This window comes from Geotrypetes seraphini, chromosome 3 (genome assembly GCF_902459505.1).
Source record: "Geotrypetes seraphini chromosome 3, aGeoSer1.1, whole genome shotgun sequence".
Lineage (NCBI taxonomy): Eukaryota > Metazoa > Chordata > Amphibia > Gymnophiona > Dermophiidae > Geotrypetes > Geotrypetes seraphini.
In genome coordinates this window covers 281778065-281802362 of record NC_047086.1, presented here as the reverse complement: position 1 = coordinate 281802362, position 24298 = coordinate 281778065, and the positions used below count along the sequence as shown (strand labels likewise).

Genomic DNA, 24298 nt, shown 5'->3' with positions numbered 1-24298 from the left:
GACTTTAAAATATATTAAAAAAATATATTTTGATGACCTAATGAAAATGGTAATCCTTTAAGGGCACACCTCAGAAGGTCACTTGTCAAAAATTAATAGTTTTCACATATACTTGCTTTTGTTATACAGTAATTATTATAGCATATGCAAGTAAAGCACAGTTACTTACCGTAACAGGTGTTATCCAGGGACAGCAGGCAGGTATTCTCACAGGTGGGTGACGTCATCTACGGAGCCCCAGCGCGGACAGCTTTTCAAGCAAACTTGATTGAAGTTTCAAGCTTGCTATGCTGCACCACGCATGTGCATGCCTTCTCCCTCCACTAGAGGGCGCATCCCCACCTCGTGGTCCTCAGTTCCATAGCCAGCAAAGAAGCCATCCCCGGGGAGGAGGGCGGGTTGTGAGAATATCTGCCTGCTGTCCCTGGATAACACCTGTTACGGTAAATAACTGTGCTTTATCCCAGGACAAGCAGGCAGCATATTCTCACATGTGAGTGACCTCCAAGCCAACCAAAAAAGGGCAGGTGGGAGGATGGCAATTTAGGAAAACAGATTACGCAAAACCGACTGGCCAAACCGGCTGTCGCTTCTGGAAAACGTATCCAGACAGTAGTGGGAGGTGAAAGTATGAACCGAAGACCAAGTGGCAGCCTTGCAGATGTCCTCCACCGGAGTAGACCGGAGGAAAGCGATAGAAGCTGCCATCGCTTGGACTTTATGTCCCGTGACCCGACCATGCAGCGCGAGACCAGCCTGAGCGTAGCAAAAAGAAATACAAGCAGCCAACCAGTTGGACAAGGTGCGCTTGGAAACAGGATTTCCCAACCGATTAGGATCGAAGGACAAGCTTGAAACTTCAATCAAGTTTGCTTGAAAAGCTGTCCGCGCTGGGGCTCCGTAGATGACGTCACCCACATGTGAGAATATGCTGCCTGCTTGTCCTGGGATAAAAAAACTTTTGCCATATGTAAGTCAGTGATATCAAATGACATGTTGATAGACTACCTTGATCTAAATCCTAATAAAAGGCACAAGGCTGGCAGATTCTTTGAGACAGACCTGAGGATTCATTTGCATTTAAACTAACCTGATTTGTTTTCTGAAAGATTTTGTTTATTGCATTGATCCTTGTTAGTGTGTGTGAAGTTATTTCTTTCTCTTGGCACTCCAGCACAGAAACTAAGATCCTGGGTTGCTTGTGATACTGGAATTGCAACACTGACAGGATCAGGTCACAGATCTGTACATCTTTTCAGGCAGAATTGCTCGAGCTTTTGCCCATGAGGAAGCTACGCCCCTCGTCAAACGCGCTCTTAACGAGATGGGTGATTAAATCATCTCCCCTATATATGCTGAGGAAATAGCCTTAGACGCTGGTCTACCACGTCTGGCATGACTGATTGACACAATGGGATGATCTGAAAGACGGAGAGCATTTGTCACCTGCAAATACCAGAGGATGGCTCTGCGAACCTCTATGACCTTCAAGACCTTGTCTTTCTGTTTACCATTTCTGTCACGTAAGATGCTGGAGGCGTTTTATTGATGATGTGTTTTTCGTGTGGACTGGTGGAGAGGAGGAGCTTGATGAGTTTCTTACTGAAATCAATCAGAAGGACCCTAATATCAAATTTACGTATAAGAAGGACAAGGTCCGTATATCGTTTTTGGACATTAGCCTTTATATTCATGATAAAGCTATCTCCACCAGTCTACACAGAAAACCATCTGATCGCAATGCTCTCCTCCAGTATCAAAGCTTTCACCCTCGTTCACTTAAAAATAGCATTCCAGTGGGTCAATTTTTCCGCATACGCCGAATTTGTTCAGATGAAATTGATTTTAATAATCAGGCTATGGATTTGTATCACAAATTTGTTGAACATGGTTATCCTAAAAAAATTGTCAAAAGAGCTTGGAAGCGAGCCAAGAACTGTCATCGCTCTTGGCTTATGCGACCAACAGAGAAGGATAATGACTCTCATACGGTGTGTGTTTTACCATTTACCAGCAACAGTAATGCTATTAAGAAAATAATTTTAAAATATTGGCCCATAGTTCAATACCATTCTTCACTTAGGGATAAACCTAAATTTGCCTTTACTAGGGCTCGTAACTTGGGTGAAAAGCTTAGATACAGGAGGCGAACTTATCACAGACAAAGATTATTAGCTCATAAATCTTGCGGTCATTGTAGCACTTGCAGATTTATATGGGGTCAACCCTTCATATCTATTCCAAATTCACAGGGTAAGAAATTTGATCTTACTACGGGCACCAACTGCGATTCCCAGGGAGTTGTGTACTGCGTGATCTGCCCCTGCGGTTTGTTGTACATTGGTCAAACTAGTAGAAAATTTAAAACTCGTATTGTTGAACATCTCAGCAATATCCGCAGGGGCAGAGAGTCCGCCCCCCTGGTGGATCACTGGTTGAGGGAGGATCACTCGTTACAAGATCTCAGATATACAGTGCTTATACACATTGATCAATATGAAGGAAACATCTGTAAACTTTTATTGCAGAAAGAACAACGTTTCATTTATAATTGGAATACCTTATCCCCTAACGGTTTGAATTCTGAAATCGAATGGTTAAATATGTAAGTATATGTGTGGTGCCCTCGGATACAATGTCACTTCCGCTGCTTTAATTGCAGCATTTTAACCAGACAGGTGTACTAGTGTGTGCGTACGTATTTAAATCCGGGAGTTTAAGCAACTTCAGCCAGTTCTTCTTCCGGTGTCGTTCCCCGATGTAGTTTGCCTGAGAAGGTATGTTTAACAACTTCATATAGATAGTAGAGAAGTTTTGATATTTGATATAAGATTGGCGAGATTCAGTTGCAAGATTGAGTGTGTATCTGATTTATCGTTGTAATGTTTTTAATGTTAGTTTGCTTTTACCTAGACCCCTCCTGACGAAGAATACGAAACCTGGGTCGGGGGGCCAGGCATTGAAATAAAAAGCACATGGCACTTTAACCAGCACTTTAATAGCACTTCAGCACATTACAAAAAATTCTTTGCACAATTTGCACTAGTTGCACAATCCATTAACGCTGCTATTGACTAATACTTGTTCCGCCATGGGTGTTATAAATGGCTGGAATTTCTAGATATTGTGATATACCATCTAATCACATGACTTGTTTCAGCGTTACTGGAAACTGAATCAATATTTTGCTGAGAATGATAAGCGTTTGTTTTTAACATGTTAGCTTAATAGCTATAAATAAAATAAAGAGCTGTGATTCAATAAAGAATATTATTACTCTCATCACAGAATTCTAGTGACTTTCTCCCTATTAGTAAATTTATGACTAAAAATTATGCCAGGTGTACACCTGGCAGGGCCTCCACGTGTGCGGATCGCTGGACTATATGGACCGAAGGTCTGATCCGTAGATGGCGCTTCTTATGTTCTTATGTATTATAGAAAAGCATTAGCATCATACAAGAACCCTTCTGTACAAAAAATATTAAATTAAAAAGCAAAGGAGAAAACCTTGCAACAGATAAGTAAAGTAGTGCTTACTTTAGGATTTTGTTTCCAAATGTTGCTAACTTCAAGTCCCTGCAGTACCAGCTTCATCAGGATATAAAACTCCTCAAGACTGCATTTCTCCACCAATTGGGCAACCAACTCTTTCAGTTCCACTTCAAAATTCTCAATGACTGAAATGGTAATCCAGGGACCTGCACAAACATGAAAAACAATGAATGAAATTATATCTATCTATATATTAGATAGGTATAGATATATATTGTATATGCAAATGAATGTTATAATTTTATTTTTATTACATGTAACTAAAAAAAACATTCACTGGCCAGAAAACAATATGGTTGTTTACATGCTCAAGTCACTTATAAAATTACCTCCTTAGAAGGACAAATACCAAATGATTAAACCAGGTAACTAAGCAATTACCCAAATAAAATCATCAGCTGAAAGTTGCCTTTTCTCTCTAAGAATAAATCTACCTGCACTAGAAAGATGTGGTGGGAATTTCATCATGAAACTATCATGCATACTGTAGTACCAACTTCGTACCCATTCCAAATCAGGTACAAAGTCTTCATGCACAATAAAAGCTCCATTACCCATTATCTGGAATGCTTCATTAGATAGCATCTTGTCTAGAACTTTATTTCCCTGACAACATAATGTAGAAGCCTGAGAAGATAAGACTAAAGTGAGGAGAAACCATTTTCAATTTGACTGTTGCTAAGTTCAGCCTTGAGTCTGTGATAGGAACAGACTGCTTTTCTGCTTGTCTATTCAGCAATAAAGTTTCCTTTTGATTTACACTTCTCCCTCCGTATTCGTGGTTTCAGCATTTGCAGTTTAAATTATTCACGATTAGCTTGCTGGCTCCTCTCCCCAAAATTACATTAGCTTGCATAGAGAAATCGCCGATTCCAAGCGTTTACAGAAAAAAAAAAAAAAAAAAAAATCGCTGATTCCCAGCACTTTCTTCACCGTGTTTTGCCTCTCCTTCAGGAACAGACCAGGTCTCCCACCATGTTATTCGCGGTTTCACTATATTCACGATGGTTTTTAATAGAAAACAGCGAATAACATATGAAAAAGTTATTCACGTTTTTTCTGTATTTGCGGTTCTGTTAATCCCCTATCACAATGAATACGGAGGGAGAAGTGTACACTGCATTCCAACAGTCTGCTTGCTAGCCACAATATCATATTTGCTTATGTTAATCGGGTTTTCTATCCCACCTTTACCTATTCAGTTCAAGGTTGGTTTACATTACAAGAGGTTGGGTCAGTTACCCAGGAAGTTACAAGGGACATTTTGACACGACATTCAGTAGCATCATATTTCAGTCATATTACCGGTACTTAATAGGCAGATTCCTTAGAAAAAGCAATTATGCTAGGAAATGTTAAAGGTAAAAGGTGTGGAAGACCAGAAATAAGATAGATACAATAACAACAACAATTAATGCCCCATTAAAAAAACTCTGCACAGAAAAAGAAGACAGGATGTCCTGAAGAAGTCAATTTACATGATAGTCAGAATCTAGCTTTGACCTAATGGCAATTAATCAATCAATCACTACTTGTGATGCTATTCAGCCCTAAATTTTCAGCAGGGAGTTTTCTTTTAAAAATTCATTAGTGGGCCCACAGGTACCACGGGCCTTCAAACAATCAATTATAAAAGTTGCCTGAAACTAATTTTAATACTAAATTTTTAAATTAAGAATTGATATAGGATAAAAAAAAAAAAATATCACTGCTTGATATATGAACCAAGAAACCACCACTCATCTTTGATCTTTCGGTGTATCTAATTTGTTATTTTCCCTGTGCTGCGGTCATTCACATCTACAGATGGAACACAGAGAAAATGTAATTTAAGCACAGTACAGTGAAGTTCTGACAAACAAACATTGGCTACCTTCCTAAATTCCCTGTAAGGATTTTCATTACAGGCCAGTATTAAGTAAAACACAGAAAGTACAACTGTTGATCGAGATATCTTCAGGCAAATATGCTGTTAACTTTCCTTTGTAAACGTGACAATGTATTGGACATAAGGTAATGGACACAAAGCATGAATTAGAACAATACAAAAGAAGTGAAAAGCACTGCCAAACATATATTCCTATATGTTCACCGCTTTAGAAACATGATGGCAGATAAAAGCCAAATGGCCCATCTAGTCTGCCTATCTGCAGTAACCATTATTTCTTTATCTCTTCGAGAAATCCCACGTGCCTATCCCAGGCCCTTTTGAATTCAGACACAGTCTGTCTCCACCACCACTTCTGGAAGACTGTTCCATGCATCTACCACCCTTTCTGTAAAAAAGTATTTCCTTAGATTACTCCGGAGCCTATCACCTCTTAACTTCATTCCATGCCCTCTCATTGGAGAATTTCCTTTCAAATGAAAGGCTCGACTCATGCGCATTTACATCACATAGGTATTTAAACGTCTCTATCATATCTCCCCTCTCCCGCTTTCCCCCAAAGTATACAGATTGAGATCTTTAAGTTTGTCCCCCAAATGCCTTATGATGAAGATCACATACCATTTTAGTAGCCTTCCTCTGGACCGACGCCATCCTTTTTATATCTTTTTGAAGGTGCGGCCTCCAGAATTGTACACAATATTTTAAATGAGGTCTCACTAGAGTCTTATACAAGGCATCAATACCTCCTTTTTCCTACTGGCCATAGCTCTCTATGCACCCTAGCATCCTTCTAACTTTTGCCGTCACCTTTTCAACCTGTTTGGCCACCTTAAGATCATCACATACAATCACTCCCAAGTCCATCTCTTCTGTTGTGCACATAAGTTCTTCACCCCCTAAACTATACCGTTCCCTCTGGTTTTTGCAGCCCAAATGCATGACCTTGATTTCTTAGCATTAAATTTTAGCTGCCAAATTTCAGATCACTCTTCAAGCTTCGCCAGGTCTTTCTTCATGTTATTCACACCATCCAGCTTGGGATATTTATTTAAAAAAAGGTTTTAAGTCATGGAATTCATTCATGTATGTATATTTCATAAGATTCATAATTTGGTTACTTTAAAAAAAATTGTGATAAAAATATCCAAAGTGAATTTTTCACTTGGCTCATATTTAGATTGACAACAGCCAAGTGAACTGGCTCTGAGCTCCTAAAAGGGATTCTAAATATTAATAAAGGAAATTTGCAAGGGACTGTGATTGACTGACTGATGCGGAGAGGAGAGTATGACGAGAATATTTGAGCCGGTACTGAAAAGAAATTAAATCTTCATTGCCAGCAAGTGAATATATAAATTTGCTGTGTATTTTCATTAAACAGCCCATACTATCTACATATCAAGTGGCTGAGGGGTTCTTTTATTAAGGCGAGCTAAATGATTTAGCGCACACTAAAGATAAATGCTAAGGTACCCATTGAATATAACGGATGCCTTTAGCGTGTGCTAAAAAGGTTAGCACGCCTTAATAAAAGGACCCCTGAGTTTGTTAATTTCATTGCAGTGCACCCTTGTAGTTATGTGCTTTGAGAGCTGTGCGCTAAAGCTATAGAATACCACTTAGCACTTAACTCGCACTTACATGTGTAACTGCAAACATTGCATTAATTCTAAAATTTTATAATTACTCCTAGGGGAAATTCTGTGCTACTGCATAATGTAGAAATTGGCTCAGAATTCCCTACCTCCACCTTTCTTGTTCAGAGTTCTGTGCAGTTGGCTGTTGCAATGCAGTGCAGAACCGATGCTCCATTTCCAGGTGCCTACCTCTCTCCCTGCACATACACCACTCCAGAATGGCAAGAGGAGGCATTGCACAGCTGCACTGCTTCCACCTTCTCTGTTGCCTTGCTCCCCAGCAGTTATTTTAAGCCACATGGCTTTAGGGAGGCCCATGCAACTCAAAGGAATAGTCAGACACAAGATGGCAGAGGATGAAGAAATAGCCTAAAGTGTAGCTCCTCCTCTTGCTGTGCTGGTGTGTGCGTGCAATGATACAGAAAGGCATGAGGAGAGGGGACTGGAATAAAGGTGGATGTAGTGTGGGGTGTGTGTGGAAAGAGGATCGAAGGCTGCAGAAAGATGTATGGGATTGTGTATGCCTTGGGGGCTGAAAATTGATGACAGAGTGCTGCTAGAGGGTACAGAACAGGTGAACAGAAAGAGAGTGGAAGAAGGGAAAAATATTGAAGATATTCACCCTGGAGAAGGGGTAGAAAAAGCCATGGACGGACTTACCAGGGGAAAAGATTTGATATACAGTACTCCCCCAATATTCGCTGGGATTCCATTCCAGGAACCCCCGCAAATTTTGAAAAACCACGAATACGGTTTTTCGTGGGGGAGACTGGAGAGGCAGGAGAGGGCAGCCGGAGCGCCGGCGAGTGAAGGAAATTACTTGCTGTATGCTCCGACCGCCTCTTCCTGTACTAAATTTGGGCCTTACCAATCAGGAGCTGCATGTCAAAGCAGCTCCTGATTGGTGAGGCCCGACTTTAGTACAGGAAGAGGCGGTCAGAGCATACAGTGAGTGATTTCCTTCACTCACCGGTGCTTCGGCTGCCCTCTCCTGCCTCTCCAGCTGTCCTCTCCTGGTTGGCAGTTCGCGGTCGGAAAATACCGCAAATGACCAGGACTGTGAATCGCCGACCACAAATTTACGGGGAAGCACTGTACTGCTTTTTCTGGGCGATTACAATAAAAGCGGTTTACATATCTTAGATAGGTACTCATTTTGTACCTAGGACAGTGTTAAGTATTGACTATCCCATCTGGAATGAGTCTCCAGATAGTAATGGGATATAAAAGTATGCATTGAGGACCAGGTGGCTACTTTACAAATATCTTCAATAGGAGTGGAACGGAGAACAGCTACTGAAGCTGCCATTGCTCTAACTTTATGTGCTGTGACACGACCTTCCAATGGTAAACCAGTCCGAGCATAGCTCAGAGTGCTGAGGCTGTAGCTCTAACCTCACTGCACCACACTCTTGAAACTTAAGGAGGGAAACTTCTGTGGTGATGGGGTATTTCATGCTTGTGAGGAGGGGGGAGAGAAACTAATCCTCTTAAGTGGGATTGAGAGGGTGATCCTAAAATGTGTGTAGTGCTCTATAGATCGCTCACAGCTCTAGGAGATTGATGTGAACAGTCCAAATGCCTTGGGTATGAAGGCCGTCAAAGTGAGCTCCCCATTCAGACATGGATGCATCTATCATTAACAGCTTTCGATGCGGGGGCACATGAAATAGTAGGCCCCTTGAGAGGTTTGTTGGGATAAGCCACCACTGCAGAGAATGTTAAAGAAGAGAGGCAAATCTGAGTTGAAGGGAGAGCGGATTTGTGGCCTGAGACCACTGAGAGGCAAGAGTACGTTGGGGATCCCTGAGATGAAGATGGGCAAATTGGGTTAATGAACTGTTGATGTCATGTACATAAGATCATAAGTAATGCCTCTGCTGGGTCAGACCAGAGGTCCATCATGCCCAGCAGTCCGCTCACGCGGAGGCCCATCAGGTTCAGGACCTGTATAGTAATCCTCTATCTATACCCTTCTATCCCCTTTTCCTTCAGGAAATCATCCAATCCCTTCTTGAACTCCAAAACCGTAGTCTGTCCTATCACACCCTCTGGAAGCGCATTCCAGGTGTCCACCACCCTCTAGGTGAAAAAGAACTTCCTAGCATTGGTTTTGAATCTGTCCCCTTTTAATTTTTCTCGTTCTTGTAGTCTTCGAAAGTTTGATGAATCTGTCCCTCTCTACTTTCTCTATGCCCTTCATGATCTTGTAGATGCGTCATCTGACGTACTGTGATGGATTATTGCGCAGACACTTGGTTGCAAAGGTGAATTAGATTGTCGAGCCTCTGCTGAGGGAAGTAGGCATGAGTTTAGAGTTGTATCCAGTAATGCTCGTATGAATTCCAGTATTTGAGATAAGATTTATGGTAGTTGATCGCAAATCCCAAAAAATCCAGTAGATGGTTGAGGTCATTGCTACCTGAGCTGCTTGAGGTGAGGATGCTTTTATCAACCAGTCATCAAGATAAGGGAATACATAAAAGCCATAAGAGTGGAGTGCTGCAGCTACCACAACTAAACATTTTGTGAATATTCTGGGTGCTGTTAGACCAAAGGGTGGCGAGTGTACTGGAGATGATGAGGTCCTATCTGAAAGTTGAGGTATTGTCTGTGGGCCAGAAGAATAGAGGTATGTGTTTAATGCTTCCTGGAGATCCAGAGAGCCAATCATTCTTCTCTAAGATGGAGACAGAGAGTGACTAGGGAGAGCATGCAAAACTTCTCTTTGACTAAATACTTGTTGAAGGCTTGGAGGTCGAGGATTGGGTGCAGTCCTCCGGTCTTCTTTGGTACAAGGAAATATTTTGAATAGAATCCCTGGCCCCTCTGCTGAGGAGGAACTGGTTGGATGGATTTCAACTCTGGATAGAGTTTACGCCCACCAGGACAGATAGGGAAATATGATAAAGTACCTGAATGCAAACCACTTAGGATATAAGTGGTATATAAATGATTAAATAAATAAACTGCAGGAGGGCAGAGAGTTCTTGTTGAAGAAGGAAGGTCTGCTGTGAGTTGAAAGAATACTTTCTTGGAGGTTTGTGTGGAGGCACTTCACGAATACAAAGAGCATAGCTCTCTTTTATGACTCTTAAAACCTAGTTGACGGTTGTGATAAGAGTCCAGCAATGGTGGTAATGAGTAAGACAACCTCTGATGGGATGAGAAGGAGGGTGAGATGGTAGAATGGTGGCTAGTCTCTGGATGAGGGAGTCAAAAGGACTGAGTAGATTTTTGTGAGGTTGAGATTGTGGCTGCTGTCTGGGACACTTTTGTGGAGGCCTAGAAGAAGTTGGTTGAGTATAATGTAGCTTGTAAGATGATGACCGATACCTAGGTTTGTAGTATCGCTTAGTAGTCAGAGGCGTTGAAGATAATGGGCTCCTTTTACTAAGCTGCGGTAGTGTTTTTAGTGCACGCAGAATGTTAGCGCGCGCTAACCTCTCGCTATGTGGCTAGAACTAACGCCAGCTCAATGGTGGCGTTAGCATATAGCGCACGCTAAAACCGCTAGCGCAGCTTATTAAAAGGAGCCCAATGTCTCTAATCTAATCTTGCATTTGTGAGTCGCACAAACATCAACAACCTCAAGGCGACTGAAACAGAGGTCAGGAGGGAAAAGGAGAGCTATAATTTTTATGACTTTCTACTTTAAAAATTAATCCAACATTTGGCTATTTTTGAACAATACATTCCTAGAGATTTACTTGAGCAATTCCAAGATATTAAACATAATTTGCTCTAAACTAGAAAATTCATGGCCAGATCAATGTTTGATGCATTTGATATCACCTCTAGGGCTTCAGCATTATTTATTGCCATGCATCGCCAAGCCTGGTTGACCTACACCCTAATGTACAAGATTGTCTTGCTAATATCTCTTGTCTTGAGGGATGAACTGTTTGGTGAAAAACTTGAAGAGACCACACAAAAAATGGCCAAACATGAGCATCTGAGGAAGACCTTCGATGCTCATTACTGGGAATTTCTATTAACGCTTTAATTGGCAGATGGTGAAAAGGATGCTTTACGTAACTTGATGTTGAACGAGAGCAACCATGCCAAATAACAGGCATTTGGAGACGCATATCTCCCATAAGAGCTATAGAAGACACATGTTGCTTCTGAGCAACAATGCCAAATAAAGGGCTAATATGGAAGGTTTCATCCTTCAAAACTGTTGTAGGAGTTTGATGGTTTCATTTACCATATTGTTTATGCAATGTTGTTCTAATAAACAGATAAAAAGGAGAAATATATTTTTAAACAGATTTACAATACTTTTACACTTAAAACACAAGTATTATACTTGTTTATGCAAATTGCGCCTACCCTTGCACGCTATGGGCTAGATTCAATATATGGCACCCAAATGTTAGGCACCAGGATGATCCCCACAAAACTAGTATTCTGTAAAAGGTGCTCTACGCAGAGAAATTAGTTATCTGAAAATTGCTCGCAGCATTGAAAGGTCTTGTTCTGAAGGCGCATTTAGGTCAGAGAGGAAAAGTACCATATTTTTCGCTCCATAAGACGCACTTTTCTCCCCCCAAAAAAGTAGGTGGAAATAAGGGTGCATCTTATGGAGCGAATACCACAACCCCTCCCCCCCCCCCGGGTACCTTTTTGTACTCCCAGTGCTTCTCCCGCTGGACAGCTGTAGCAGCGAGAGGCGAGCAAGGCAGACACAAGCTTCACGCGCGCCTGCCTGGTCCCGCACCACTGTGTGAATGGTTGCCATCAGTTCTCGCAAGAACTGTCAACCATTCACAAAGCGGCGCGGGACCAGCAGGTGCACGTAAAGCTCGTGCCTGCCTTGTTCTCTACTCTGCCTCTCACTGCCGGAGCCGTCCAGCGGGGGAAGTGCTGGGAGTACAAAAAGGTCACTGCTACAGCCGTCTAGCAAGGGAAGCGCCGGGAGAACAAAAAGGTATGGGGGGTCCTGCCGGGATTTAAAAAAGTAAAAAAGGTACGGGAGGCCGCCCCTGCCTGCTAGCCACTAGGCCAGCCTGCCTTGTGCCCTGCCCTATCTGCCTGTCAGCAACTAGGCCTGCCTTGTGCCCTGTCTCTGCCTGCTCTGTCCCTACTTGCCTGCCAACCACTAGGCCTGGCTGCCCTGTGCCATCTGCTCTGTTCCTACCTGCCTGCCAGCTACTAGCCCTGCCTGCCCTGTTCCTACCTGCATGCCAGCCACTAGGCCAGCCTGCCTTGTGCCCTGTCCCTGCCTGCCCTGTCCCTACCTGCCTGCCAGCCACTAGCCCTGTCCCTGCCTGCCAGCTACTAGCCCTGCCTGCCTTCCACTAGGTGTGCCTGCCCTGTGCACTGTCCCTGCCTGCCCTGTCCCTACCTGCCTGCTAGCCACTAGGACTGCCTGCCCTTTGCCTTGTCCCTGCCTGTCCTGTGCCCTGTCCCAGTCTATCACTAGACCACCAGATGGGGGACAGGGTACAGAGCCTGGCAGGGAGGTGGGACAGGGTTCAGTGCTTGGCAAGGAGTGCGGGGTTGGGTATAAAGCCTGGCAGGGAGAATTTGGTTCAGAATGTGGTTTTTTTTTTCTTGTTTTCCTCATCTAAATTTAGGGTGCATCTTATAGAGCGAAAAATACGGTATGCACCTGCATAGCATTTTCAAATATTTTTCAGCAAAATTCAGCCCACAAAATGACCAGGTGCAAATGGGGGCTTCTGGTGCAAGCAGGCAGATGGTTCAAACAAGGCTCCACATACGCCCAATTATAAACCCAGTGAGGTGACTGATTTTGGTATTTCCCCCCCCCCAACTTAACTCAATGGCTGTAGGAAGGCAAGCTACTGCAGAGAAAATCAGGCAAAACAAGAACTTTATGCTGAAAATGCCCAACCCAAAATGGTAGCAGTGGATCAGGGATATGAGTTGCTATGGAGGAATGTGGAGAGGAGATGTATCTTAGAACCCTGCTACAGAAGATTAGAGAATCAAAGGAGATAATAGCCGAGGCTTGAAGTGCTTTGAGAAGGTCTCTGGAATCTGTTCTTGTCTCGTGGAGATGGAAGAAAGAGTTGGGGTATTAGAAAACATGCAAAAGTTAGGTGGCAAAGAAAAGAAATAAGAGCTCTGTGGGGCATTTAAAGATTTTTAAGCAAGGTTGTCTGTAAAAAGCAGTGTGATAGCTACAGGACCATTTTGCTCAGACTGTGATGTAAATATTTTTGCAAACTCTTGGAAGAGGTTGGAGAATGTTCCCCCTGATTTGGTTCAACCGAACCAAACAGGTTTCATTAGGGAGAGGCACATTGTGAATTACATCCACAAGGTTATCAATATTATTCATGGACTATATTAGAGGAAGAGTTTGGTGTGGTGTATCATCCCAGACAGTGAAAAAGATTTTGACAAAATGTAGTGGCAATATTTGTTTATCCTGATGGAGGACCTGCAAATGGCTGAAAACTCTGAAGTAGATGAGTCTCTGTATGCAATGCCCAAGGCACAGTCAGTGGTCAATGGTTACTAATCTTCAGAATTACGGCTCTTTTGGGATACTCAATAGGAATGTGCTCTATCATCATTGCTGTTAACACTGGCAACAGAGTCATTAGTCTCAGGGGATAAGAGGAACAATCACATATCAAACTAGTTTGATTGGCTGGACATCATTATGGTGGGTTGTTTTTTTTTTTTGGAAGAATCTGAGGATGGCCCTCACTGCTAGAAGAATAAGATTTTCACAGATATTGAGATTTCAGGTTAATTTGGATAAAACAGAGGTTTTAGTAGTAGGAAAAAATGAAGTGGGGTGGAAGGGATGACTGTTTAGGATGGCTCACAGAGGGGTTAGGTACTTGGAAATAAACTTTTCCAATGACTTATAACAGCTATTTTTATTGAATTATATCCCACTTTGAGAGTGGATCAAGTGTGTTTGAAGAGTAGGAAGAAGCCACCTTGTTGGGAAGGACTACTATACTAAAAATGGTGCTGGTCCCTTAGCAGATCTTCTTATATATACACAACTCCCTAAAACAGTTCCACAGAAATTTCTCCTGACAACAAGGAAGCAGATTGGGGGGGGGGGGAGTAAAAAGTCTAGTATAAGATGGAAGTAATAATAATAATAATAATAACTTTATTCTTATATACCGCCAACAATCTTGCGACTTCTAGGCGGTTTACAATGAAGTGAAACTGTACAGACAGCGAATTACAGAGTATAACAGTGAACATCTGATATTAACAACATTAATAATAACAACAGTTTATATACTGCCGGACCGGGAAGTTCCGTGCTATTTACAATGAGTTAGAAAAGTTTCATAAATTGATTGGAACATTCATAGTTTAGAGATTAGAGGTTAACAGTTTGCAAGATCAGATATGGGTGGAATTACGAAGGGGGCTATTGTCCTTATTCGTTACCTATGTAATTCAAGAACAGGTATGTTTTTAGGTGTTTCCTAAATTCGCTATAGTTGTTTGAGTGTGTGATTAGTTTTCCTAGGTCTTTGCCCCATAAGGCTGCTTGGTACGATAGAAGTTGTTGATGATGTCTCTTATATCTGCATCCTCTAGCCGGTGGGGAAACGAATTTCAGGTGTGTGCTTTTCTCATGTCTGTTAGTTGGGAATGAGAAGAGGTCTATTATATATTTAGGGGCTAGACCTGATAATATCTTAAAGCAGAGACATCCTAGCTTGAACTGCGTGCGAGCCTCCATTGGCAGCCAGTGCAGGAGTCGGTAGGAAGGGGTTATGTGATCGGACTTCTTCAACCCGAAGATCAACCTGACTGCTGCATTTTGTATAAGTTGTAGTCTCTGCATTTGCTTCCGAGAGATTGCCAGATGGGTAATGTTGCAATAATCAAGGTGGCTTAGTATTAGGGATTGTACCAGAATTCTGAATGCTGAGGTGTCGAAGTATGCTCTAATGGACCTAAGTTTCCAGAGAGTAAAAAATCCTTTTCTGACTAGGGAGTCTACATGGTCTTTCATAGTTAGACCTTGGTCCAGTATTACCCCCAGAACCTTCATTGTTGGTTGAATAGGGTAATTGAGTTTGTTAATGCGTAGTGATTTTGTCGTGATATGTGGGTGTGGCGAGGCTATAAAGAATTTAGTTTTATCTGAATTGAGCTTGAGTTTGAATTCTGTGGTCCATTGTTCCATCAGGTTTAGCGCTTCTGTTGCTGTGGGGGTGATTTCGGAGGGAGACGTAGTAAACGGGATAATGATTGTAAAGTCATCCGCGTAACTGAATACTTTTATACCTCGCTGGGCCAGTGGATGGGTCAATCATTAGAGAACTAGAAGTTACAATGCTCCATACATTTTGTTATAAAGCAGTAGTTGTGAGGGCAATTAGGTATCATTGTCTGCAACTTGAAGTTGCACAGTGGATTGGGGATGGAAAGGGATTACATCAGACCTATGTCAGTGTTTAAGCTAATAGAGGAAGGGGGAAGATAGGGGAAAGGGAGAATGGCGAAGGGGACCTTTGATAAAAGGTATGGTAGGGAATTAGGAAGGCATGTGGTCTGTCAGACACACTTCTCAGAGACTAGGCTGGACAATTCTCTTCTTACGTCTGGTCCTGATTTTGGTAAATTTTTGGGAGGAGTGGAGAGGTAAGAGATATTGCAATTTTGAGATTTCCTTTCTGAGAGGGTTTTTATGCCTATGCAGCAGATACAGGATATAAAAGGGGCTCAGGCTCCCTTTCTTTCACTACTACCAGTTTAAATTTTGTGTGTTGCAAAACAAGAATTTGAGTAATCTGGGCTGAGAGATAAAGGAGGTGGAAGGGTACTTGTAAAAAAAGGGGTACAGGTACAAAGACCTAGTTTTTAGGTTTATGTTACATCAATAGCCTCATATATTATGACTATGGAACAGGTGGCTAGACATACCCCCAGGGGAACAACATTGATGGCAGGTCTACAATTAAGTACTGGGACCTGCACACAGGGAAGGCATTTCCCAAGGTGTAATCAGATCTGCTATGTCTACAATACACATGTACATTATCATATTCAGGATGCCCGTGCCTAAATTTTTCCATTTTTTCAAGGCTGTTTTTAGCTCCTAACTCTTACCAATGTCTGTTTTATCATTTCTTCTGTGAGAAATTCCCTAATCCCTATTTGTCTGTTTTATGTCTGGCAGTGCTATAGAAACAATAAGTACAGCAGTAGCAGAAGCAGGTGTTCTATAATCACCGACTATATCACTAGCCAAGGAATTCCCAGGCTGGAAGGGAAAGGAAGAGAGGTCACAGATGCCAAGGAGACTTTGCAAGGGTGTGGTTAGTGAAGAAAGAAATCCCAAGGAAAATCAGCCTTTCTGGATCTGCAGACAGTATGTAATGTCTCCCAGCAGGTCCAGGGGGATGGAGTTCCTAATGAGACCTGAAAGGCTGGAAGAACCTACTCTTATGGAAGTGGAAGGGCATGAGATACCAGCAGCAGATTAAATGTCAGAAGCAGTGCAATGCAGTCAATTGGGTAAAACCACAAAGTATGGAATACGAGTGAGCAAAGGGATTTTCAAATACTGCTACAATTTACAACTTTCTGGTTAGCAGCATGAGGTGGAGGACAGTGCATGTTTGTACGAAAACTATCCCAAAGGGAGGAGAGCTTTCAGGGGTCCCAGAACTCAGAAAGCTGTGAGAGCCTAAAGCAAGTTACTGGATTTTTCCAGACCTTATTTGCATATGACTTGTGGACAGTTAAAATCCCTGAATTAAAAGCTGCTAAGGAAGGAATCCAGGGGTTGGAGCTTATCTTGTGGTCACAGTGTTTACTAATGATTGACTGTTGAATTTGTTCACTCTAAGTGGAAAAGTGGCCCAGAATCAGGAACCTGGGAACATTGGGCCTCTTGGGCCATCCAGGATTGTGGACCTGCTCTGAAAAAGAGAAGGATCCTTTTTTGGTGGAGTGCTGGAACCTTCTGTTGGATTACTGCATGGACCTGAATTGCCAGTAGAGGACCCCCTATCTGCTACAACATGATTACAATTCATGTACACATATACACTTTCTTTGGAGCAGGTGTAAATTTGTGCGCTATTAGAGATAGTTCTGAGAATCTATTTTATAAAAAGCACCTTTTTTTCTTTAATAAAAATAGTTACATTTTGGACATTTTACATAGCTAGCTTTCTCTGCTATGAATATTATGAAAAATATGAAGCACTACTAAATAGAACCTCCCTGATGACGAGCAAATTGAAACTCAGCTGGAGGTGGGAGATCACTGGCAGCAGTGGAAAACAAATTTAGAAGCAGTAAGGCTTCAGAAGAAAAAAAAGTTTTAAATGGATGTGGTTTACAAGCACTGAACACTGAGCACTTTATTTTTTAACTGGGACTTGGCTGCACCTAAGAAGGAAAGTAATCCGGACAAAAGAAATTTCTGAGTAGTAAGACTACAATGGACTGTGAAAACTGAACCGTTGTAACTCAAGGACTAAAAAAACTTTTTCTGTTCGTCTTACAGAAACATGACTTTCTTCAACAGACTGAGAAGAAATTAGATGAATTGATGGCAGGTCTGAGATAGCAGCCATTTATAAGTATACACAGCACTTTAATTTGTTCAATCGATTGTAATCTAATTATCTTATAATGTATCACTGTACCTCAAATACAATGACTTTGTATTGTACCACTTTACTGTACCACTTCGCTGTTTGTCCAGCACCTTTTATTGTAAACCGCCTTGAACTATCATGGCTTTGGCGGTAAATAAAAAAATAAATTATTATTATTATTTAATTAGCACTTTATGAATGTAATGTTATGTGTATTATGTATATTGTGAAATTTTAAATAAATAGTATTTAATAAATAATTGATTTAAATTTAATAAGATATATTTATTTACTATTATGAAATAACACTTCTTTTGTATGCTCAATAACATGAAACATCAAAGGGCATAAAGAGAAAATAAGCCAATGGGAACAGACTGGTTAGCTGAATTAAGCTTCTAAGACTAGGTCACAAGGTCAACTGATATAAAACTGCCACGAAGCTTTGATATATTCTAACATATAAGATCAGAGTGGTAACTAGTTCCTTATCATGGGCAGGCTTCCAGGCTGACTTCACTGTAAACTTCCAGTTCAAGAATGACCTTTTAGATAGCTTGAGGTGAAATGTGGAGGAGAGGGAAAAAGCAAAGTGTAAAGGAGTATACAGAACCCTGCCTCTCCCTCTTCGGGAGACTTCCCCACAGACTCAGCGCCCCCTTAAGAATTCATGTGAGGGAGAGTATAGAACCCTGTCTCTCCCTTTCCTGGACACCTCCCTTCAGATTCTTCCTTAAGTGTGTGTGGGGGTGGGGGAAGAAGAGGAGGAGACCAGGAAGTAAATCTCAGAAAACATAAAAGGAAGAGCTAGAGGGAAAAAGAGAGAGTCCAGAAGAAGGTAGGAAAAGGGGTTTCTGGCTGGAGGTTATAGACTGTTTTTACATATTACTTGACTGAGGTAAACCACTAATTTCTTTAAGTGTGAACTTTATTCTGGAGCCTGGCTAGGGCCAGACCTGGATGTTAGAGATAATTGTGCAAACTCTATGTTTGGGGTGTGGCAACTGCTAGACACAAGTATATTTTGGTTGTTAACACAGAACTTTACTTTTGGCTTCCTGAATGTATTATTGTTACCTAAACCTGGCAGTATCAAGCTCAATAATGTAAATAAACCTTTTGTTCACTTGTGAAGGCTGTCCTGGCTAGGTTTAGAGGGTAATCTCTACTATAACCTTGCTCAGCCATTTCACACAAAGGTAACAGCCACAAAACAGCAAAGATAGTTATGGGTAGACAGCTGTGAGATGGGACAAATTCTTATCTCAACATCTACTATGTTACTTCAGCCTAGTCCTGACTACATCATTCTGCTGGCCTGGATTTTTTGAACTGTCTTTTCAAACCCCAACTCATCTATTATCACTTTTGGCTTCACTCATCTTGAGAGAAATCTAACACTTACCACAGGTAGTCTGTGGTTGATGTTAAAAGCAGGAACTAATGCATCAGTGATTGACTCCACTGGGCTGCTATCTGCAGACATTAAAAATGATATACAGTATTTTCAGATTGTAGAATTTTTGAAAATAATTCAGAATATACATACCAGCTAGTAATTTTTTCAAGGTACTGAATACTGTAATAACAAAGTTCTCCTCTCTCAGATTCTTATCTGGTACTGAGCAGAACACAGCCAAAAATCTTAAGGCAGACTTCAGAAACTGAAAATTTTCTTGGGCACAGCAAAGTTCCTTCATGATTTGAGAACAAAAACTCCTATACAGTTGAATGTGCTGGAGCTCCTGTAGTCCATCCAATGCATCAGATTTCTTCAGGCTGCTGTCTTTAGTGGTGATGCTCAGGATTCTCTGACTTAGCTCCGATTCCAGTAGGACGGTTACACAGGCAACAGAGAACGAAGGTACCATTTGCTTAAGGGTTTTGCTCCTTAGGGAGTACTGGATGGTACTTCCCATGCTAAGAACTGTGGGCTTCAGCACAGCAGTCAGTGTTTCCATATTTGGTGTTTTCTTGTCCTGCTGCTCTTGTAAATGAGACATAGTAACACGACATAACACACTCTGTGCCATCAGAAGCAGCTCTTCCACCTGAGGATTCCAGTTTTTCCAGTGTCTGCTGGAGGTGGCTTCCAAGCAGGGATTGCATTTCGTCAGAAAGGAAGTAAATTGCACCAGATTTAGTCGAACACTATTTCTCCTTTCAATAATCACGTGAAGGAAACTTTCTAAGAAAGTCTCAATAGTCTGGAGAAACTCCAACCAGCTCAGTATACCTCTACAGCTAGCCCATTCTTGGCTTGCTTCAAACAGAGTGTTCATGACAATCTCTAGAATGTCACTAGCATGCAACACCTTGAAAACAGAGTTAAAATACCTCCCATTTTGCAAGCATATAAGGAGATGATAACACTTCCTTAAGAACAGAAGGGTCTTCAATGTACTGCAAGAGCCATCAGGCCTTGTGATGGTTGTCAAGGACAACAGCAAAAGAAAGCATCGGGTACTGTCTGAAGGCATAAAACTGTCAGGTGTCAACTTAGAAAGGATGTCTAGGAGGCTCAAAAGACTGTCAATCTGGTGTTCTAGCAAACAGCCAAGAGGACCCGCTCTTGCCTGTAACAATATGCTTTGAGCAACATTTGCCAAGACTGTCCAGCAAATGGAGAGTTCATCCTTTGACTGTTTGCTGTCACTTGAAATCTGTACTGTATTATCCCTTTTGAAAGAAGGGAAAGGTTCATGCCAAGGTATGTTATCTGCTGAAAGTTGACAGAATACTTGTTTTGAAACATTCGGCAAAGAAGTACACAGCATGCTATTGAACTGTTGAATGATGCTACTTATAAAAGCACATTGCAGTGCTTGGATTTCTGGCAGGACAGCACTGTGAAGTAAACTCTCAGACACCTTCTCCAGAGTGATCAACATGCTTGGATCTGCAGAATATTCCTTATTTTGTACAGTTGGTAAAGTCTTCAATATAAAATCTGCCATAGAGTTAAGGTCATTTGCAGACATATAAGGCATTAGAATAGGGACATTTGATACAATAAGATGCCAATGTGCAACTGGATAGGAAAGAAAGTTTAATGTACTGGCGTTGCCATTCCAAGGTTCAGGATCTTCCACGTTCATTTTCTCTGTTCCAGAATGGAGGATAAAAGCTGTAGCGTGCTGCAGCGTTTTAAAGTTAGTTTCATACTGAAAATCAACTTCCATTAAGATCTTTTTCATTTTCTGAAGCATAAGCAGCTCCAAATAATATTTACTTGCTGAATGAAATTGGTTTGATAGCCTCACTATCTTATCCCAGAAATTAACTTCAGGGAGAAGGAATGAAAAATCCCAGTTCTCAGCAGAAGAGGCTGTAAACACAGATGTAGCTGATGTGTGAACAGGAGAAACATATTTACTGCAATTTAGAATAAGCAAAGTATTCATTTCTGCCCATGTATAAGTGAGGAGGAGAGCAGAGTTGCTGACTTTTTCTAACCAAAGAGGAGGGTTGTCTACCAAATAATGATCCCTAAGTAAATGCAGCAGGGGCTTTACTAGTTTTGTCCACATACTGACCATCAGACACTGAGTGCGGTGGACTACAGGCACTGGAGTTGTATTGTTCAGGCTCTTCATATTAAACAGAATGGTATGCAGCACTGAACTCATGGATAACAACTTTAGTGCCATATCAGAGTCACCTCTGATATCTGGAAGGATTAGGGTCTGACACTTCTCCAGCACTAGGGTCCAGATATCCAGAATCTGATTTGGGGGCAGCTCAAGGAGGCATTCACAGAGTTTAGTGGTTAGACTGGCTGTCAGAACTGGTTGCCTTAGTTCCTCTGCAGCCGGACGACATATCACAGATAAAACCTCCTCAAACAACTTGGGGAACTGACGGAGTCTGGCATAAGTCTGGAACAGCGTGCTTAGCAAGATCTCTTGTGCCTTCTGTACTCGCAGGTCAGTGATATCTGCATCAATCCAAGCTGATGCCACCAAATCATCTAAGTCTGGTTCCACAATTAAGTGATTCAGTACAATCAAGGCCTTCAAACACCGAAACCAAGCTGGAATGGAGGATTGAGGGTTGTTAATAAGTGTTTCTGCCAGTCTGCGGTAAAACTGAAACTGTGTCTCTTCATGTCGTATGCGGTCCACAGCAACATTGTAGATGTCATGGTCAATCACAGAAGTTAAAAGCTGTTCCATGGCAAGAAGAGTCAAGCTCCATTCTGTTGGAGTAGAGGGCATCTCTTTGTCTTCACCCAAGAAAGAGAGATGTTCAGAATCAAACAGTCTAGTCAACAAGCAGAAACAAACCAGCAGGTTCCCCTCTTTGCAGTAGGAATCCAAAAATAGTTTATACAATATAGGTAATGAATTTGCTACTGTAGCACAGTGCAAAGCTGGTTCACAGAAAGTGTGATCACCAAGTTTGGTCAACAGTGTACTGACAGGTGACAGAAGTGTTCTCACATGTCCTTTTTTTTTCTCCTGTGTGTCTTTGAGTAGCAGCAGTTCCTCTTTGTAAGATGGAAAGAGCTCAACCTGGAAAATTCCTGCCTGTAGCATAGCCTCCATCTTATTTCGGATTTCCTTACTCAGGTGATGATGTACTACATCATCCTCTTTGACCCAACTTCTGGTCATTAGCAAGTACCTCAGCAGCAAACTAGGCTGCAGCAGATATTTGGCTACATGGCCAAATGTCCGATTTGGATTGCTCTGCTGCCTCTGGTTCTGGAGGTACTGATTCAAGGTCAGATGAAGAACATCAAACACCTGTGGGATGACTGGTTCTTCCCGCATCAGCTGGTGGCAGGCCAACTGGAACAGTTTACTCAGAAGTTCAACTAGTAGTTCCTGTTTTGCAGTGTAGATAACGGAAAGGGCTGGTGTACAAAGGATGCCTCGGCAACAGCTCAGTACTGTGGAGATTCCTCTTTGTGGTCTCAAAGTGCAAGCCTGTGATATCTTCTCATTAATGACCTGAAATAAAATAGTTCAGAGTACATTATAAATTTTCTCTGTACAAAGCTTAATAAAAGTATAATCCACAGCAACAGATTTTTCTTTTAAACTTTCAAGAAGTCTTTTCATTGAACATCACAACAAAGCATACAAATGCAATGAACACAGTAGCCGATAAGCAAACGGTTGTACAAGAAGCTTGATGTTGGGATATAAAGAGTACTAGTACCCATGTTAGAAACTGTAGGCACAATATCGAGAAAGTTGAAATGTAATATCAAGAAACAAAACTCACAACCTCGCCTTTAACCCAGAAGAAACAGATTTTTTAAAAACTATTTCCCAGCTCAGAATTTTTCACTTTTAGTTACAGAACATATAGCTTTCCCTGCATTATCTTCAGGGTGCCAGGATTCCTTTTCATTTCTGCCCAGCACATCTATATCTCCCCACACAGCAGATATAAATTCTCGAAACTAACACATTTCAATCACTATATTGAAAATAAAATCATTTTCTCTACCTTTGTTGTCTGGTGACTATTTTTCTGTGCTTTTAATCGTTTCCAGGGCCTTCTTATCCATTTACTGTTTTTCTCTCCTTCTTCACTTTCTGCCCTGCATCCTTCTTTGGCATTAACTTAACATTCAATTTTTCTATTTTTTTGCTTTCTTCTCAAAATCTACTTTTCCACGTCTTCCCTTCCCTTCCTATTTCTCTCTTCTTCTCTCCCCATTTCCATGGTCTGACATCTTTCTCCTCCCCCCCAGTAGTCTGACATCTCTCTCCCCTCCTCCCCCCAGTAGTCCGACATCTCTTTCCTTCCATCCCTCCTCCCAGTGGTCTGCCATCCTCTCCTTCCTTTCCCCTCTTCCCAGTCTGGCATCTCTCTCTTCTCCTTCCCATAATCTGGCATCTTTCTCTTCTACTACTACTATTATTATTTCTATAGCACTACCAGACTCTCCTCCTTTCCTTCCATTCCCTGGTCTGGTGTCTCTCCCATCCTTTAGTCATCTCTCCTCCCTCCGGTGTAACATTTTTATCTCCCTTCCCCCTTTCTGCCCCCTGCAGTCCATCTCCCTTCCTCCTTTCTGGCTCTCCCCTCCCAGTCCAACACTTCTCCCTCCTTTCCATCAACATTTCACTCCCTTCTCCTCTGGTCCTCCTTCCCTCCCCTAACCAATCTCTCTCTCTCCCTCCATGAGTCCAACTTTACACTCTCTGCCCTCTCCCCTTCCCTCGAGTGTGACATTTCTCTTTCCCTCCTTTCTGTCCTCCCCATCTATCTTGCCCTCTCCATGAGCCCAACACTTTCTGTCTCCTGCATGCTCTCTCTCTCCTTGCCTCTTCTCTCAAGCGACATCCCTCCTTCCCACCCCACAACTCAACAAGTTCTCTTCCAATGCACCATCTCCCCCTCCCCTCCAGTATGCAGCACCTTTCCTTTCCCTCCCTTTCTGACAGGTCCAGCAGCACCTCTTCTCCCTTCCCTTTCCCTCCCCCCGATCCAGCAGTACCCCTTCTCCCTTCCCACCTTCTCCTCTCCAGCAGTAAGTCTCCTCCCTGCCCTTCTTCCCCTGGCCAGCAGTAACTCTCCTCCCTTCCCTTTCCCTCCCCCTGTCCAGTAGTAACTCTCCTCCCTTCCCTTTCCCTCTCCCTGTCCAGTAGTAACTCTCCTCCCTTCCCTTTCCCTCTCCCTGT

General features: G+C 42.1%; 1 protein-coding gene across 4 annotated transcripts in view; it reads right to left on the bottom strand.

The window, feature by feature from the left end:
- URB2 (URB2 ribosome biogenesis homolog) overlaps positions 1-24298 on the bottom strand; it is a 132148-nt gene that overhangs the window by 60988 nt on the left and 46862 nt on the right. For all 4 annotated transcript variants that reach the window (XM_033938058.1, XM_033938057.1, XM_033938060.1 and 1 more), the window contains exons 4-5: positions 19207-22612; positions 3541-3701 (exon numbers count right to left, since the gene is read on the bottom strand). In XM_033938058.1, the coding sequence (XP_033793949.1) occupies positions 3541-3701; positions 19207-22612 (3567 nt within the window). The remainder of the gene's footprint in view (positions 1-3540; positions 3702-19206; positions 22613-24298) is intronic.